This window comes from Desmodus rotundus, chromosome 8, assembly GCF_022682495.2.
Source record: "Desmodus rotundus isolate HL8 chromosome 8, HLdesRot8A.1, whole genome shotgun sequence".
Classification (NCBI taxonomy): Eukaryota; Metazoa; Chordata; class Mammalia; order Chiroptera; family Phyllostomidae; genus Desmodus; species Desmodus rotundus.
In genome coordinates this window covers 88095303-88115649 of record NC_071394.1, presented here as the reverse complement: position 1 = coordinate 88115649, position 20347 = coordinate 88095303, and the positions used below count along the sequence as shown (strand labels likewise).

Here is a 20347-nt window from a genome sequence, read left to right as displayed (position 1 = left end):
ATGGTTAGAGTTCTTTTCCTCAATGCTCCAGAGCAGTGGCCTTCTTCCAAATCCCCAGTTAATCATGAAATATTCCAAAAGAGTGACATTCAGATGCATTGTTAGTTCTACTTGCAATTAACTGTTTTGAAAACAAACAGAAGAAACATTTAAACAAATGTGGCCTGGCTAAGAGCTATTACAGCTGACCGTTAATGAAGGCAAGTTGGAATCTAAATATGCCAGGCCTTGTTACTATCACCGCTGGCAGTCCTTGCCATTGTGCATGAAGGAACGAAGATTCAGGGACTCTGTCAAAGGGGGGCTGAGGACAGGGTGGGAAATACTAACCCTATTCTACATAATAGCCACTATCCTGCTTGAGAAATATGGTCAGTGAGGAGCTCATTGTCTGCGTGAAGCATGGCTGGCATGTATTTGTAGAATTTGGATTTTAAGAAAACTTGCTCTGCTTCTGCATAATGAAATACATAGAAAATCCTTATCAGATATTTTATTTATTAAGTTATTATAGATTTATTATCTCCAATAAAGATAAAGTTTTCTACCGTATCTCTGCCCATGGATTGGAATCTATTAGGAGAAAACACTCCTGTTTGTGGGGCAGACCAGCTCAGGGCAGCTCTGGGATCTGTTTCTCTGCCTGTGCACTGGCATGAAGTCATAGCCCACATGCTGCCAGCCGTAGCCAGCCAGACCAGAAGCTTCGTGGCTGGTAGCCTGGCTGATGAGCACATGGAGCTGATGGTGCAGTAATAACCTTCTTGATTCTCTACGCTGACCTGTCTAGCCTTGTCCTGAACATGCACGATGGTCACAGTTTCAGGAGAGGGTTTGAATGGTGGAGCATACCTTTCCTTGGTCCTGGAGAGGAAAATCCATTCCAAAAGCTTTCACAGCTGGAAGATAACATCTTCTGTTTTCTGCTCCATTTTGCCAATGCTCACATCATCCTTTTTCCCCTTCTTCATTCTCATAATTTTGTGGAGGGCTTACCTGCAATATTATACCCTGAGAACATTGCCAGCACCGGGAAGTATGGCTTTATCATGGGTGAATTTTCTGTTCAGCCTGAATTTATTGACATGAAATTTTAGTTGGTGGTAAAATACAAGAAAAAGGATAAATGTTCTAGTGACAAATCATAACATGAGTGTTGACAATACTATCAAGCCTTTAGAGTGTTCTAATATACATCATTTTATTTGGTATCATTTATGGGCGTCCCACAAAAGTTCTGTTTAGAAGTGAAAGCTAGTGTGACTCTCTTTGGATAGCCAGACAAGTGGATCAACATACCCAAGGGCACACAGCAATAGCCTTAGAAAAAGGGTTAAAAACCAGTTCTCCTGGTAAAGAAAAGAAAATGTTCCTGGTTAAAACTTGTTGATGGTGGCAGCATGGTTTCTCTTTCTCCTGCATGAGTTCTCCATGTGCCTGTGACTAGGCTGCATGGCCAGGGACTGGTGAATGGGAGCAGTGGTGTTTGTGTGAACTTGCGTGCCAGGCATGGTTAGCGCTATTTTACAAACCGGATTTGTGCTCCTAGGGGTATATTGCAACTGGAGGCCGAGCCCACAGAAAATTATTTCTAAATGAATACAATATGAAAAAGTTATTTTATTTCTAATTTTACATGTAACATTGTTCTTTGGTGAGTCTCAGATTACACTCGAATGCATGTCTATTAACCTGATATGAGATGCATGCATGATTTCATCTTGAATGCATTTGAATATAATAGCACTGGAAATGTAATTTGTATTCTCAAATTTTCTAAAGCAAAATAAATAAATCTTGGGGGTGGTAGCCACATTGAGCATATTGCATTGATTTCTTCGGGTTTCTCTCAAACTAATTACCAGCTTCCCTTTGTAAATCCAGGTCTTCACACATGGACATTTTTTTCTGATCTAAATTCTCATACCTAAGTCATCCTCATTTCTTCCACCTTCATGAAGTGGGTAGCATGGAGACTTACCTTCAATCTTTAAAAAGTGCTAGTGTCCAGTTCCTCTCTCTAATCCCTCCTGTTAGCACTGATCACTGTCCCATACAACTCTCCACTGCAGTGCAAACATTCTAGGTCTGCATGGTCGGGTGCAGTAGCTATTGAGCACTTAAAATGTGACTACTGCAACTCAGGAACTAAATTATTAATTTTATTTCATTTTCATTTATGTAGCCACATGTAGCTAGTGGCCACCAATTTGGGCAGCACAAGACCAGAGCATTTGACTGATGTCAGCTGTGAGTTCTAATTCAAGTGCCATCCACAAATGAAATGGTCTCTCTGTTTTGGTGCTTGGACGATGCTCTGTGTGCATCTCCATTAGCTCCGAGAATGCCGAAGTGCGGTCCTCTCCTCAGTGATGTGACTGCCCTGCCCAGGCTCCCACCCTGGCTGTTGCATCCCTCATGTCTTCATCTTATGTCTTCACCATCTAGCACATTCTGGGTTTCTGATAAACATGGGAGGAAGGGAATGGGAGTAGTAGGCAGGAAAGAAGTTAGCAAGTTGGAGAAAGAGGAAGCCTGGAAGTCAGATACCTCCTGGAAGGTCTGTACTGCAGAGCTGAAAATCTGCTCCCTGGCCCTCTTAGAATATTGAGGTGAGCTTCAGGCACAGGCCTCTGGATAACCAAAAGAGATGGCAGTGTTCCAGACACCTGAATATTTCTTGTGAAAGGCTCTGAGGCTCTTAGGGGAAGGCATTTCTCAGAACGATGATTCTGTTGTTTTGCTGGTTTCTGAAGACCATCACAGTGTCTTGTGGTTACTGTCCTAAGAGGCTCACCCAATATGTACCAGCATGTTGGGAAGAAGCTAAAGGGTCTATTCTGCTCCTGGGAGGTGAGTGAAGTACCACCAGAAGGAAAATGGGACTCTGTCTCCGTCCTTTTGTTGCAGGTTCCCAGCAGAAAACCTGGGAGTGTTCATAATGAAATGGAACTGAGGAGCACCCCCAACTCCAGGAGAAATATGTTGATGATTTTTCTGGACTGTCTAAAAATTTCAAACCCAGGGCTGGTGTTTCTATTTTCTGCATACTCTTTGGGACTTGGGTTTCACTAAAGCATTTTTTTTGTCTTTGTTTTCCTTATTAAATTAGCAAGATTGACTTGAATTGGAATACACTGTTATGGCTTGAAATGTTGTTGAAAGAACAAAATAGACAGGCATGACAAACATCTCAGGTTCCATTTGGAATGGGGGGGGGGAAGAGACTGGGACTTGCTAAAGTGACTAGAGGGGAGGGAAAGGGTGATAATGGTGGAAAGAAGGGGAAGAGACTACACAGAAACACGTACGAAGGACAAACATGTACAATGGTCTGGGAATTGACTGTGTGGGGGGATGGGTGGAGTAGGGCAAAGGGGGAAAAATTGGGACAATTGCAATAGGATAACAATAAAAAAGTTGAGAAAAGGAAAAAATGTAGAAAAAAACAAAGAAAAACAGTGAAAGGAAGATAAATTTCTGTTTGTGGAAGCTCTATGGGGCGGGGGGGGAGGTGGGAACAGAGCTGGCCAAGATGTTCTTAAGCATTTTTGTTTGTTTGTGGGGAGGATTTTTTCTGGCTTTTTTGGTAGTTGTTTTTTTTTTTTAATTTACATTTTTTTAATGCTGAGATAATTAACCAAATGCCCCAAGTAGCTGTGGCTGCCAAAAACTCATCTAATTCTCCTCATCTCCCACTACCCAGGCCATTTCTCTAGTGCATCCTCTTCAACCAAGTTCATATTCATCGTGGGCTTTCTAAAATACAACTCTGAGGCCCTGCCACTTCTCTACTTAAAGATTGCTAAGTGGCTTCTCGGGCCCTACAACAAGAGTCAGCAAACTTTTTCTGTAGAGGGCCAAATAGTAAGTATTTTAGGCTTTGTAGGCCATTGAGTCTCTGTTGCAACAACTCACCTCTGCCTTGTACCAGTGAGTAAACCAGTGCACGTGGCTGTGTTCTGATAGAAGTCCACTTACACAGAGAGGGTAGATTTGGGCCTCAAGCCAACCCCTGGCCTCCAGGATACTGTTCGGATGCCTTGGTCAAGACCTCTTGCCATTTCACCTCAGCCAACCAGCCACGTCCCCCAGCTCCCATTCTTTAAAACCTCAGAAGAGACAGTGTGTTTTAAAATGTATCTTTTTGCCTGTGTGGCTTCTGCACTTGAAGTACCATCTTTTCTCCTGTTCTTACTATTCCTATGAGTTGGATCTTGTGCCTTTCCTAATATAAAGCTCTCACCCATTCTCTGGTCAAGGCTGCCCCACCCTCTGTGCTCTATTTATGCCTCTGATATCCCTTTTACCATATGGCTACTTCCCAATGACACGCTGAAGGAGAGTGTGCTCTCATTCCCCTTAGTATCCAGCTTGGAGCTTGGCTTGGAGGAGGCCACTGAACAAATGGGAATGAAGTTGACCCACCAATGGACTTGTGAGCCTCTTGATCATAGAGAAGTATATTAACTTGTAGGTAAAAATGCTACAAACCCAGACATGCTGTGGGAAGCCAGGGGCCAGAGTTGCTGGAGGGTGTTGAGGGTCAGGGAGCAAAGACAGAGCTGGGTCAAACGGAGAGGACCCATTGCTATCAGGACTGTCTGGAAGACTGCTGTCATTGACCTCATGGCCCAGACAAGGGGGCAGTGAGGAGCAAGGGAAGCAGTGCCTAGTTTAGGGCATCAGGACCACGGAGAGGATACAGCCTGTTGGAGTGAGATCAGAGAGAAGCAGCCTGCATGATTAATGGGACGGAGGGACTGACTCATGAGGAAAGATTAAAGCGCTCTGAGGAGCTGGGGTACAGACTGAAAGGGGCAGATGATAGCAGGCTGCAAGTATGTGAGATGGATAAACACCCAGGAGGAAGTAACCAGCTTCATTAGGGAGGTGAAAACAGGGTTCCATGTAGAACAGCAGGGGTGCTCAGAAAGAGTACAGGTCTCTGATGGAGAGACTCCGACGATGTGTAAGCTGGGACATCTCTGGGCTGCTGGAGCCAGAAACATCATGGAAAGGTCACCATGGGGTGACTCCTTCAGAGAACTCTCTGCCTTCATCTTATAGAGTCTCCAAGCCTACCATGGTGCTGACCTTGGCCCTGGAAGGTAGCCTCAGAACTACTCTGACTGCCAGCCTGGGGAGGGCTGGATGGAAAGCCATGTGGGAGGGGAGCTGCAGGGAGAGGTACACAGGCAAAGAGAGACAAACCCATCTTCCACCCTCCTCTTATATACTACTGAGTGGATGTCAAAAAGATTTTGAGGCCCTCTGCCTAGAAGCCAGTTTGCTTCCACCCTCCCCGTCTTTGGTTGAACCTGAGATACTTATTCAAGCCCCTTCTTGAGAGCTCAGGGCTGGCTCCCCTCTGCCTGCAGCAAAACCAAGCCACACTCTGGTTCACAGCTTCCTTGGTTGGCTCATCCCAACAGAGATAAGGCCTGGCAGGCATGTTGGAAGACAAGATTTACTTGAAAATGCATTAAACAACCCTCAGGCTCCAGAGTCAGCTCCCTTCAGGTATTCTCTGATATTTTCTCCAGGCCTGGGAATGACAGCTAGTGTTGTTGTCTGACATCATGATAGGTCTTCGATAGTCAATGCAGCAGAGAGACATGCTGGACTCTGGGTTCACATTTGGATCAACGAGGGTGCTTTTCGTAAACTGCCTGTGCCTAGATGCCACTCCAAGAAATTCTGATTTAGCTTGTCTTGGTGTGGAGGGTGGAGGCACACAGGCACCAGTAATATTGCTTAAAGGTCTCCAGGTTGTTTTAATGTGTTGAGAACTGCCACTGAAAAACCTTTGTCTGGGTAGTGTTACTCCTCCATCTTTATCTCTACTGACTGTAATATCACCTGACAGTTTTGAAAGAAAGCCAGTGTTTACCGACGGATCTTCTGTGTGCTTAGCACCTTGCTGGGAGCAGGGATGCAATGGGGAGCAAGAGCAGGTCCCTGCCCTTGGAGAGCTTCTAGTCCAGAAAGTAGGTGAAACTTAAGGCAAAGCAGGCTGAGCCTTAAATGTGCTGAAATGGCTCATCTCAGAGATTTTTCGTTCTGCACCCTGCAGCCACACTTAGCTCTACCTAGTCTTATCCTAGAGTCTGACATTCTAAGTGCAAAGATAGAAAATGAGTCTCTCCAAGTACGCATATCCTAGTCAACCCTGATCCTCAGGGCTTCCTTCAACAATGTGTTGGCCCTGGCTGGGTAGTTTAGTCAGTTAGAGCCTTGTCCCCATTCTCCAAGGTGGCAGGTTTGATCTCCAGTCAGGGCACATGCAAGAATCAACCAATGAATGCATAAATAAATGGAACAACAAATCAATGTTTCTCTCTCTCCCTTCTTCTCTCTAAAATCAATAAATTTTTTAAAATTAAAAGAAAAAAAAACAATGTCTTTAGAAGGTAGGAATGCACTTGATAGTTATAAGAGTAAGAGCCCAAGACCTTTATGAATCTTCAAGTTCCTGAAGCCAGCACAGTAATGATTCCCCAAGGGGGGGGGTGGGCGTCTAACATGATGGCATGTAAGATTTTAGAAGTGCCAAGTGAACTTTCTTTTATAATTGTGTGCTTTTTTTGATAGATATTATTACTTAGGTTGAAGTTATTTTAGGTATTTAAACTTTTAAAAAAGAATGGAAAGATAAATGGTGATACTGGTGGTATATTGATATGGCAAAAATTGAGGAGCTTGTGAGCAATGGACTGAAGTTTGCAAAACTGCCCTGGAGTAAGTGCTGTCCCTCAGGGAGTCCAGTATTTCCAGCACAGAGTCTCATTCTTTCTTTTCAAACTCCTAAGGTTTTCTCACCACCTGATGAGATTTTGCCCTGACTTGAGCACTTTCTGATATGGTTTGCATAGTTACATTGCCTGGGCTTTATGGAGAGAAATATTGTGAGCAAGTGCTGTCATAGTTCTGAGGTTCTACCAAATTCCACTTTCCAAAGTTTCAAGTCAGTTTTTAAAATTTTTCTTATGTTTTTATATTGTTGACACTATTATAGATGTCCCCATTTTTGCCCCCTTTGCCTACCTCCACCCTGCCCCCACCCCCATTTTCTGGCCTTTGACACATTATCTGGGTCCATGGGCTATGCATATATGTTCTTTGGCTAATCTTGTTGCTTTTTTCTCCAGTCCTCACACTCTCCTACCCTCTTTCTTAACTTCTTCCCTTTCTGTTTGTTTCTCTCATTGGGACTATCATTCTCTGTTGCTTTAGGGAGCTTTCTGTAGACAAATGGAATTTTCTCAGAGTTCCTGGGAGGGAAGATCATTGAGATATGAATCCTGGTGGCCAGTTAGACTAAGTTATCTAGCAAGTGACTCACTTCCAAATACCAGCCTTATGACAAGTGCTTTTCAAATTTTATATTTCAGTAACACACATATAGTACACATTTTGGAAATGCAAGTTTCTCAAATGAGAACTCTGAAGAAACAGCGAAATTCAAAATATTTTTTATTTCTGTTTTTAGCTTGAGTTGGGGAAGGGTGTCATAATATGCATGTGAATCTTAGAAATACTCCAATAACATGTCTCTAAAGAACCATCTGTGCTGGGCTCAGTTTGCTCTGTATTAAGAGTCCTGTGAGTGCAGGTAACCTTGAAAACTACTTACCTAAAAGACAGTATGTCTTAGTTGTATACATCACTGTAAATTTTGTTTTTACATGTTTTTATCTGATATGCTTATATCAGCTTCTTGCCATGACAGATAAATTTCAGTGATAACCTTAAAAAATTGTGTAAAGGGATCACTAATGCCTTGTTTTATTTATAATTTTTTCCCAGCTGTAGGCATTCAGATGAAACTTGAATTTTTCCAAAGGAAGTTCTGGACTGCCAGCAGACAGGTAAGTTATAATCAGCACATTGAAGTCTTAGCAGTGGTGTTATTATACAGGTGTTCACATTTGGGTACCCGGAGCCTAAAAGTGCCAGATTTCCGATGAATGTTTGTAAAATGAACTGCCAGCTGCTCAGATTACCTTTCATTTCACTGCAAAATAAAAGGCTGTCAGCATGTTAGACACCACGTGCTGGAAAGCAGGGAATTTGCTCCTACAAACAGTTTTAATTGTGAGATCAAGATAGTGATCTTCTAAAGCATAAAGTTTTTCTTTTACTATTGAGGACCTTTGTGAATGTTCATAGTGGTTTTTTCTACTCTTGTCTTGCCTGGTTATTTATCTGTGAATCTCCTAATTGCACTTTTGAAGGCCTTTGCATGACTAGATTTGGCTATGCATGCTTCTACCCTCTTAGGTCAGAGCACTTCCCTGTCTTGGAGAATCTGAGGTTTTCTTTCCTGGTCCTGTGCTCTCTGTACTGAGTGATTTCAGTGATATTTGTTTAGTAATGCAGCAGAAATGCCAACACATAAGTTGTTTTCATTCTAAATGTTGGAATCATTTCTTAAACGATGATTTAAGATCTTCATTTAGTATACAGTGTGCTTTAGGACACTGTATACTAAGAACACTACAGGAGTTTATTTTTAAAAAGTCACTGGCAATTAATTAATTAAAAAATAAATAATTATATAATTACATTTCTCATTACTCAAAGATTTTGAGTTCTTAAAAAGATACCACTATTGAATAACAATATGAATTAAAATAGATGACATAAATGAAAATGGAAAAGAAACAGGTCCTCCCTAAAATTACCTGTTATATCACTACTTGGGGTTGGTATTGATCCTTGAGAGGGCAGGCAGTCTTGTCGTGGGGCATTCCATTTACATGAAATTTGCTGTTTGTATAACATGCCAGGACTTTTGTAGCTTGTCCTTGAGTGACAAAGAAGAGCCACAGCAGACCCTGGGATGTCAAAGTAATACATTTCCCCTTGCTTTCTCCCACCCACAGTGTGCCTCTCTGGATGGCAAATGCTCCATCAGCTGTGATGATGAGGTAAGAAGGCCTCCTAGCCCTGCTTCTGTCCTGGTCAAGGGGAGGGGACAGAGGGTACCTTCTCACAGAGGGACTGCTGCTGTAAACAGAGCCAGAGCTGCCAGATTGATCTGGACCAATCTCCAAAACACCCAGGGATAATTGCTTTGTTCTTTTTTTTTCTTTCTTCCTAAGTTATCTTAAGAAGATCACTTTCTAAGTTATATTTAATCAGGTAACTTATGACAGCCAGAGAAATAGTGCCTTAAATGTCCTGTAGACAGCACTATTAGAATTTTGGCCTTTCATAGGAAAAAAAAATACAAATTACTGCCATTTGAAGCTCACAATACAATTCTCAAAGCTTTTCCCCATGTGCTATCTCTTTTTATCCTCAAAACAACCCAGTGAAATGCATAGGAATGGTTATCCTGTTTTGCAGGGTGGGAAACTGAGGATCAGAGAAATTAAATGATTTGCTTAATTTCATGTACTAAACGAGTTGAACATCTAGGAGCTGAAAATTCAATTTTTTTTATTCTAGCATAGTGCTTCCCTCCTACATTTTCCTTTCCCCCTCTCCCTTTCCTCCACCATCCCCCACCTCAGAGGATTTTAAATCCCACACATGAGCAGTAGAAGAAAAAAATGTACCACCGCCATAAGTCTATTATACTTATGTTTTTACAGCATTCAACTCTACACACCCTCTGCCCCATGTTTCAGAGCAAGCAGATATGCAGTGGCCTTTCCCTTTGGCTCCGGTAGCCTCTCTCTCCTGTGTTAGCTAAACATTAGTCAATACATAAACTGGCCCTTATAAATAATCATGTATTTATATTCCTTCTGGTTACCACAGGGATTAAAGAAATCCTAGCCACACATAATTTCAAACAGAAAACATAGATTAGAAGTATATTTCAAAAAAGTAGGCAAAGGGAAAACAAGTAGAGAGATGTAAAAAGAAGAAGTTAAATCGTACAAGGCTCAGTCCCCAAAGATCTGTCTGCCAGTTAAAAAAAAATCATAATTGTTTATGGGTCACTATCCAAACAATCAGATTTTCAGAAGAAGCTCAACTTTTTCTGTCAAATAAAAAATAAATTTTCCATAGCAAAGAGCATCCTATGATGTTTTATGACCAAATACCCTTTTAGTAAGTTTGGGTCTGCCATTCATAGGACAGACAAGTGGCCTCAAACCTCTCCTCTGTCTTTGAGACATGTATTGTCATATTGGAGTGCTCAGCTCAAAACAACACAGCTTAATAATAATATTAATTTAGTCTTTAACTTGTATAGTAGGTACAATTACTAATTGCAATTAGCTGTAAGAAAACAGAGGATAGTTGATTCATTAGTTGGGTGACTGAATGAATGGTTGGTTGGCTGGTGGGATGGATAGCAGTTTGCATAGTTGTTTGATTGGTTGATTGGTTGGTTGGCCATACTTGTTTGTTTGTTTGTTTGTTTGGTTGGTTAGCTCATTGGATGGGTTGCTGGTTGATTCATTGATTAATTGGTTACTAGCTTATTGTTTGGATGCTAGATGGGTGGTTGGTTAAACAATTTGATTAATAAAGCCAAAGGCAGTACATTTTCTACAACCTACTCTGCCTCTGTGCTGCCTCACATAAAAAACAAGTGGAGCCTTGACTGGTGAGGCTCAGTGGGTTGCCAGCTTGATTCCCAGTCAGGGCACATGCCTGTGTTACAGGCCAGGTCTCCAGTAGGGGGCATGCAAGAGGCTACCACACATTGATGTTTCTCTCCCTGTCTTTTTCACTCCTTTCCCCTCTGTTTAAAAATAAATAAATAAAATATTTTTTAAAACATGGAAATGACAACTAGAATAGTCATCAAATCCACAATTAAAATTAGCATTTTTAAAAAGTGGAAATGGATTCCCACTTAGAAACATACAATATACGCTTGTTGTTGAATGAGTGATGTTATAGGTGGTATAGCATGGTGGTTAAAAGTGCAGACTATGGAGTTAGGATAGATTCAAATCGTGGTTTTTGACAGTAATAAGCTACAAGACCTTGGGCAAGTTCCTGAACCTCTATGCCTCAGTTTCCTCACAGAGTAATGGTGAGGAATGAATGAGATATGAAAAATGCATGGCACAGCTCCAGGCAAATGCTAATCACTCAGTAAATGTTACCTATGAGCCAAAAATGTCTGCAGATGTTTTTCTTCCCCTTTAGTAGTGGCTCACCTGAATCTAAAACCTCAGTCAGCAGTGTCGTGAACACTGTAGGCACTTGACGATTTCTCCTGGCGCAGTAAGCTCAAGGTGAGATGCCTTCCTCACCACTAATGATCATGTTTAGCAGCTATTGGGATAACCCTCCATTCAAATTTCATGTAAAGGTTCACATAGTTTGAAAAATTAAGCATTGATTTTGCTCTGATTTCTGAATGCTTGATGTGATCTCAAATGTTTTCATTTTGCACTTTGAAACTATCATCCGTTTCCCATTTTGATTCTAAATTTTGGCTTTAGGTGACCAATTGGTATAGCTTTCAATGGAAAAGCCAGTCCTGTCTTCCTGCTGAGGCCCCATTCCAACATTTCAGCAGACTTTTTCCATGTGTCATTCTCCTTTCATAACTTTTATGTAAGCCTTTGAGACCAACCGTGTCCCTCCTCTCCCCCAACTGCCCTCAAGTGATCAGGTCCCCATAAAAAACAGCTGGTAGGGCTCATTAATGTCACATGCTTATGGCTTCTCATCACAGAAATCTGGCCCAACTCCCTCAGACGTATCTGCCACGCTTTGCCTCCAATCCACTCCAGCCCCTCTATCTCACCCATCAGTGCACTCCATGGCCCTTCACAAGTACCCTGGACTGGAGGGTGGAGTTGGCATGGCCAGATGTCACCCCACCTTCTAGAAATACATCTCTGGTTGGTCCAGGCAGTGCTGGGGCCATGTGCCTTGGAGGAGCTGGTTCTGAGTTTGAGTGAAGATATTAAGGAGCCCCATTCCACTGAAGATGACTGTTAACTTCAAAGCACAGAGACAATGCTTATATATACCTTCATTCCTTCAAAACATGTTTACTGAGCCCATCATATGTGTCTGGTACCTCTTAACCCCTGGGAGTCAATGGGAAGCAGAGTTAGAAATGGCTACTTGTCCTCTAGGAGCTCACTGCTTAGCAGAAGGAGATCATGTCTGTGATTGTGAACTTGGTAAGTGCTGTGAGTTAAACTAACATAGGCTGGTCAGGGAAGGCTTCTCTGAGGAGTAACATTTAAGTCAACTGAAGACAAAGAAGGAGATGACATGGAAGACAATGCTCAGAGTGTGAGATGCCCTTTACAGGCAGAGCTCACCCCGTGCAAGGTGCTGAGGTGGCAAAGGGTATTGTGGACTATGGAAATGAGGTTGGCATTCAGACAGAAGGGAAGAGGAGGACCATGCTCACCTCTGGTGTGTCTGCCCCATGGGAGCCATTGTTTCCTCACTCTTCTCATTCTCTTCTCCCACTCACTTCCACCATCTCCTGATGAAGGCACAGTATTTTGCAAAGAGAGTGGAAGATGAGAAGTTTCTCTCCTGCTGAGGCATTTGGAGGAGGTGTGAGGGCAGCAAGAGGGTAGAAAACTTTATATTCAAAATCAGCTGCCACTCTCTCTTGTTCAAAGGAATAGAGACTAGTAGTCATGATTAGACTTAGTAAGGCCTTTCAGGCATTTCCTCTGGAATCCGAAAGGCCTCCTTGAAGTATGACTAGCTGGGGGAAGGGATAAATCAAGTAGCCAGGTACCTCCATTTCTGGAACCCCCAGCTCAGCCAGTGGAATAGCTACTGAAGGGCATGGGCACAGGTGACTCCCACCAGGCACTTCTGTTCAAAGTGACCTTTCTGCAATACATTTTTCAAAAGGCAGTATTTTTGAACAAACAAAACAGAAACAAACTCATAGATACAGAGAATTAATTGATGGTTGCTAGATGGGATGGGGATCAGTGGGCTGGGTGAGGAAGGTGAAGGGGTTAAGAAGTACAAGTTGGTAGTTACAGAATAGTCACAGGGATGTAAAGTACAGCATAGGGAGCATAGTCAGTAATGTTGTAATAACTGTGTATGGTGCCATATGGGTACTAGGTTTATCAGCGTGATGATCACGTCATAAATTTTATAAATGTCTAACCACTATGTTGTGTGCCCAAAACTAATAAAATATGGTATGTCAACTGTAATTGAAAATACTTTTAAGTTATCTTTAAAAGACAGTATTTTGATATGATAGTTGACCAATGCTGAAAAGATACATCAAGTTTTCTGACATAAGGGTCAGTCTGTTCCATACTCAAAATATTAGGGATCAGATTGTGAGACCTGGGGAAATGTCACATAAGAAGTGTCACCTTATGTGCCTGAGATGCAGAGAGTCAGGCCCCACCCTCAGTTGTAAGAACCCCGCCCTCTTCCTTTTCCCTTCTACCTCTTCCCTCCTCTCTTCTCTCTCCCCACAAATTAAAACAACAGTCAGTACAATAGTGGGCTTCCTAATGATCATTGCTCAGCCTGTACCAATCAAAACAAACAAAAGTTGTTCCCCGCCCAAACAAAACACAGAACAAAAAGCAAACAATCTTTACCAACCTGCTTCCAACAGCCTCTTGTTATAAACTATGGAACAACTTTCCTTTCTGGGAAATTTGTAGCATTAGGATACTCAGTGGCACACAGTAGGTGACCAATAAACATTATTTGCTGATGCATGTAAGCACAGGTTCTTGGAGGACTTCCTGTCCACTCAGCACTTCACATCATGCTCAGCACTTAAACTCACCCTCCACTTAATCTTCTCAACAACCCTGTGAAATAGGTGTTGCTATCTCCATCTTTCAGATAAGAAAACTGAAACTCAGAGTGTTAACAGACTTTGCTCAAACTCACACTGATAGCAAATGTCAGAATCTCTGATTCTCAAGCTAGTATCTTAGCCTCCTGGGGACTGATACCACCTTTCTGTTAACACAAGCTTGGTGCTCTGTCTTTCTCCCCAGGCCCCCTGCCTCACCAGCTCTCCTTACTATTTGTAACTGCCTAAGTTGCATGGCCTGGTTTGGGGCTTTATCCTCACGTTCTGCCTGTTCTGCCTTTGTGCCTTGAAATCACATTTCTCTGAGCAATATTGTGTCATCAAATAATTGAAGAAAGATATCTTTAAAAAAACCAAACTTCTCTCTGCCTCTCTCTCTCCTCCTTGTCTTTATCTTTGCATTTTTCAAACAACCTCATCCCTAGATGTTTTGTCAAAAAAGGCTGTGGAGTAGGTTCTCACAATACCTGTCAAAACTTAGAGCTCCTAATTTCTCCAATTTCAGCCTATCAGTCTACCTGTGGACAGGGCAACGAGCAGACACCTTCTAAGATGTTTGCCTTAATTTTGGGGGAAAGTAGCCTAGTGAGGGAAAGCTGAGAAAATATCTACTCCATTTCCTTTTACTGGAGGGGAAGTATGGAGAAGTCAGTTGAATATTATTTATTGTAAAGAGACACAGAGGAAACAATTGGTCAGACTGGAATCTGCCTAATTCTGTGCCGACTAGTCAGTCTACAGCCCAGTATCCTGCTCACCTAATTCCAGTGAGCTTATTTCACTCCACCACATTTCCCAATAATAATTTACTGCAGTTTTCGGACTATAAGACACACTTTCCCCCCAAATTTGAGAGGCAAATGGGGTGCATCTTATAGTCCGAATGTAGCTTACGGGGCTTGCTGCCGGCAGGGGGGCTGCGGGGGGTGGAGCGGGGTTTTTTTCCCTATTTTCCTCCTCTAAAACCTAGGTACGTCTTATGGTCCCATGTGTCTTATAGTCTGAAAAATACGGTAATCCAAGTAGTCATTGGTGGGGAGGTCTGTTCAGGAAGTCATCATGGTGACTAAATTTATCTAACATAAAAGTATTGCCCACAAAAACTTAACACCACTCATCAGAATCAGTGACTCTGGTCTGCATCCATGACACAGCATCCTTGCTTTTGACCTGTGATTTTCTCTGTGATTTGTAAATCGCAACATTGGCAGTATCTGTTTCTTGCTTTATAGTGTGGCCAAGTCTATTAATAATCTATGTAACCTTGAAATTCACAATTACTCATAAACAAGTAGAGTATGGCATCATCTCTGCTACTAGTCCCTGTCAGGGAATCCTAATCTAAGGGGGAAAACATGAATTAAAAAGAATGTTAAATGGAAGCATGGTCCAAGAAGTAAATGCCAATTGGTACTCAGTATAAACTGAGCAAATACAACTCCCCAGCGCTTACCAAGGAGAGCATGCCCACTGTGCTGGAGAATATGCAAGGTTCTTTGGAGCAAGTAGAAGCTTAGGCATGTTGTCCCCTAGGATCCTTGGCCAGCCCTCCCCCTGTTCCCCTTCTCATCATCAATGGGTAGGATGCAGACCAATCTGACCACATGGAGTGGATCACCAAGTTTACTTTTAGATTCTGGCCTATGATGGGCTTTTTTTCTTCCATAGATTGTTCCTTAGCAAGTGAGAGGGTTATAGAAAAAATCCCCCTCCGATGTATTTGCACTAAGTCTCTTGGTTTCAGATATTAACTTAAGAAGCGCGTGTTTGGGGAGTTCAGGGACCTATGATTGGGGCCAACACTGCTTTATAAAATGGCCCCAAACACCAGTCACCTTTGTCATTTTTAATTGTCTTCAAACCTAATAATAATGATAACACACTAAGCACTTGGCATCTTGACTGGTCTGGCTGTTTTTTCTGCCATTTGTTGTGTTTCCTCAGGCAACATGTGGCCAGTGAGATCTGTCCTTAGCTCTACATATGTTAAGGGATTGTTTTTTTTCTCCAAACAAGGAAAACCATCCATGAACAGGTCGTAAATTTGTCCAGGGGAAATAGTGGGCTTGGAGTCACATAGCACTGGATTCATATCCTACTTGGTTCATTGTGTGACCTTGGGGAGGGTGACATCTCTGGGCCTTAGTTCTCTCCTCTGAGAGGGTAATCCCGGCTTGACAGTATGACAAGTAGGGACAGTATCAGTCATCCTGTAGCTGTCATTCTTCTGCTGTTATTATTATTGTCATTATTATTGTTATTTCTATTAAGTAATAATATTATTAGAGAGGATCACATGTTTCCTGGAAAATGTCTTTGAGTGAAATTTTTTTTCTTTTTTTTTAGATTTGCTAATTGAAATATTTCTTTTTTTTAAATATATTTATTGATTATGCTATTACAGTTGTCCCATTTCCCCCCCTTCACTCAACTCCATCTTGCCCTCCCCCTCCCTCCCACATTCCCCCCCTATAGTTCATGTCCATGGGTCATACTTATAAGTTCTTTGGCTTCTACATTTCCTACACTATTCTTAACCTCCCCCTGTCTATTTTCCACCTATCATTTATGCTATTTATTCTCTGTACCTTTCCCCCCTTTCTCCCCTTCCCAATCCCCTATTGATAACCCTCCATGTGATCTCCATTTCTGTGGTTCTGTTTCTGTTCTAGTTGTTTGCTTAGTTTTCTTTTGTTTTTGTTTGAGGTGTGGTTGTTAATAACTGTGAGTTTGCTGTCATTTTTACTGTTCCTATTTTTTATCTTCTTTTTCTTAGATAAGTCCCTTTAACATTTCATATAATAATGGCTTGGTGATGATGAACTCCTTTAACTTGACCTTATCTGAGAAGCATTTTATCTGCCCTGTCATTCTAAATGAAAGCTTTGCTGGATACAGTAATCTTGGATGTAGGCCCTTGCCTTTCATGACTTGGAATAGTTCTTGCCAGTCCCTTCTTGCCTGTAAGGTCTCTTTTGAGAAATCAGCTGACAGTCTTATGGGAACCCCTTTGTAGGTAACTATGTCCTTTTCTCTTGCTGCTTCTAAGATTCTCTCCTTCTTTTAATCTTGGGTAATGAGTGAAAATTTTCAACTGGTGTTTTCCCAGGCTTGCCATCTTTTTATTTTTACAGCTTGGTTTTCCAAGTTCTGAGTTGAAGCATCCCTTTCTCCTGCTCTAGACTCTCTCCTGCTCTAGAGTCTCTCCTCTGTTCCTTTCACCCCGGAAGAGAGTGGGGAAAGAGGGGATGCTTGAGAAGTGGGTCTCCAAATGGCCAGCCTGGCCCCCCTGACTGCCGGCCAGGGTAAGGAGCACAGAGGTCCCCATGAGCAAACACCAAAGACCCATGGCAACTAATGAAACATCTCTCTGAAATTTTGTCTCTAAATGAAAAGAAATTGTAAAAATACATTTATTTTATTTAACAAACTTAGGTTAGAATTGCAGTTGTACCCTAATTCTTCAAAGAAAAAATAAATTTAGTGGGCTTGGGGAGTATGGAATACAATTGACCCTTGAACAACACAGGGTTTAGAGGCACCACCCCCCGAACAGTCAAAAATCCATGTATAACTTTTGGATCCTCCCAAACTAAACAAACTAAACTATTGATAGGCTACTGTTGACCAGATGCCTATCAATAACCAATAATGTTATTTACCAATAATGTAAACAGTTGGTTATAACAAAATATGTGTTATATGTATTATATAATATATCCTTACAATAAGGTAAGCTAGAGAAAAGAGAATCATAAGAAGAGAAAATACATTACAGTATTTATTTTTAAAAATCCACATATAAGTGCATCGGCACAGTTCAAACCCACGTTGTTTAAGAATCAACTGTACAATGTTTCTGATAAAATTATAATACATCACAATATAGAATCCTTCACTTTACATTTGATTTTCTGAGAATGATCACAAGGAAGCTCAAAGATAGTAGAGTTTGATCAGTTTTCCCAGGAGCTTCTGTCGGTTCCTTGTTTTTGAAATCATTCTCTTTGGAAGCACCTTTCTTATTGTCCGCAGTGATTTTTCCTTTCTTCACGTGTTACCTCTGACAGACACTAACGTGCCAAGGGCTTCCTTTGTGATTGGAGCCAATCTACAGCATCACTTTCACGGACCTCACAAAATCTTGCTTTGTATCTGCCTTGTCTAATATCTCAGGATTTTCAATTGACTTTATGATCTGTTTGCCTTGTACCTGCCTTGTATAATATTTACAACACTAGACAAGCAGAGAGATATTGACCAAAGATATAAATCTCATAGCAAGAGTACTAATTGGCTAGGGATGTTTGAGTAGGAACTAATTTTATAATTAGAGATGGGAGGTGGTTTACGATGACTTTTGATTCTCTATACTCCTGGAAGGATTTGGAGAGTCAATATTTGAATATAAAAGACACTCCTATACTCAGTCTGTATTTATTGATTGAATGGAGGTTAACCATCATTTGCTTCTGTCTAGTCCTGCCAAATGAGGATCATGACTTTCAAATCATCAAGGACATGGATTTGTGTCAGAGGACCCAATGTAAAGTGGGTGAAAACTCATTGGAGTACTACAGTAATCTAAAAAAACATTGCTGTTGAAAATAACTTTCTACAGTGATAGAGATGTCTAAAAGGAGAATCATTAGCTCCAACTAGTGTGGGACACTTGAAATGTGACTAGTGCAACCAAGGAACTGGATTTTTAATTTTATTTAATTAACTTAAAACTACACTTAAGTCTGCATGTAGCTAGTGGCTGCCATATTGGACAGCACAGCTCTGTGAGGTTGCTTCCAAAATGCTGTCTCCTAAAAACGGAGAAAGTTTGTCAAGATTCCCACCAGGGCCAAAGTTATATCCACACAGCTGAGAGCTTCTTCAAACAGCAAGAGTGTGCCCAAGTCATTCACCTGGCCTCTTTGAATAACCGAGAGAAATCCCATGGCTCACCAAAGCAGCCAACTCTTTTATAAAAGGTGCTAGCAGGCTTTTCATTTTCTGCTAATTCTCCACCACTGCCTAGTAATAGAGGATGAATCTCTCTGACCAACTCTGGGATGTACCTTCGGTGCCAGACTAAAACCAACTCCATGGATAGGTAAATGTCCCTGAAACACCAGCCCTGCGGTGGCCTGGAGCGAGGGGGAATTTAGCTCAGGGTAAAGATATGTTACAAATTAAATGTTGCAGTTGGTATGTAAAGCTGCAATAAATAGAAACTGAGTTACATCAAGGACGGAATTAAACCTTAAGTTTAAACTCCACAGCACTGTAATTAAAACTTAGCCTGTAGCAAATCATTCACTTGAGATTAAAGTAGTGTGGGGGAAGCAGAGGTTTGGGCTTACCTTGCTTTCCACAATTTATAAGTCTGAGCTACCAAAAGCTAACAGCCCTGCCCCCAAATCCAGCTCCCAATTAAAAACACAGTTTGAAAACCTTTAGGAGGCCTGAGGGGCCCCTTTAAAAGAAGTCTGCCCCTTCCCCCTCTGCCTAAGTCTATGAACAAATTAAAAAATATTACCTGGTCCCCTGATGGTCTTCTGAGCTGACACGGTGTTTTCATTAATACATCATTAGAGTAATGACATTGTGCTGGCGTTTTGCTTTCAAAACAGCCTGCACTTCAGCCACTGTGAATACAGACTCATAGCCTCTGATCACTTTGTTCCTGGCAAATATTATTCATATAAAGAAGAAAAGGAAGATAAACTGTAATTAATAATTTTTTAATGTGTATTCTTTTTATCCTAATCTGGAATGTTCAAGATGGCGTGGTGTTTTATTTTTGTTTATTAGTTTTGCAAAGTAAATAAACATGGGTAAGTTTAACCACAGCCTTAACTCCTAGAGCCAGGAGGCATTTTCAATTCTCCCAAAACAACCTAAAATAGGTTTCTCTCCTGTTGGAAGTACGTCATTTTGTGTAAAAGCAGTCTGAGGATACAAAGTTGAAACTGTGATATTTTTATTTTCTAGACTGTGAACTGTTACCTCATAGACAATAATGGATTTATTCTGGTCTCTGAAGACTACACACAGGTGAGTGAGAAACTTCTACCAACTCCAAGTAAGGAGCTCAGAATATGCTTGAGTCAGGGAAAACAAATTATGGTGTTAAAACTTGGAGACAATGATATATATTTAAGAGGTAATAGCAGGAGATTATAAAACCTTATTTCCATCCTTCTAAGAATGTCACAGCCTACTTCTCAGCAGGCCCCAAAGAGTTTTTACCTCCCAGTGGGGGTTGTGGGGAGGGGGATACAGAGCCCAAGGTCTGTTCTCTCACTCATAAAATGTTCAATTTATAGAACTTATGCCTCAAGGGTAGAGGTGCCTTAAAGAGTTTGGGCAATTTTAAGGAGGTTTCCTCCTTTTGATATTTTATCTTCATATATATATAATTTATATATACACACAGACACAGATATATATATTCCAACATAATTATTCTTTATAGCTTTCTTTCTGGTTTTTGCTTTTTAAAAATCAGTAATCTGAGTTCAAGGATTAACTTGGGCACTCCACTCTGAGGGAGAAGAATCCAGAGATAGACAAAGAATGTTCTTCATTGGAGGGAGC

General features: G+C 41.4%; 1 protein-coding gene across 1 annotated transcript in view; it reads left to right on the top strand.

Annotated features, from left to right (window-relative positions):
* Positions 1-20347, top strand: part of CACNA2D3 (calcium voltage-gated channel auxiliary subunit alpha2delta 3) — an 870474-nt gene that overhangs the window by 762392 nt on the left and 87735 nt on the right. The window contains exons 28-30 of the mRNA XM_045192346.2: positions 7810-7871; positions 8889-8933; positions 19742-19804. Coding sequence (XP_045048281.1) covers positions 7810-7871; positions 8889-8933; positions 19742-19804 — 170 coding nt within the window. The remainder of the gene's footprint in view (positions 1-7809; positions 7872-8888; positions 8934-19741; positions 19805-20347) is intronic.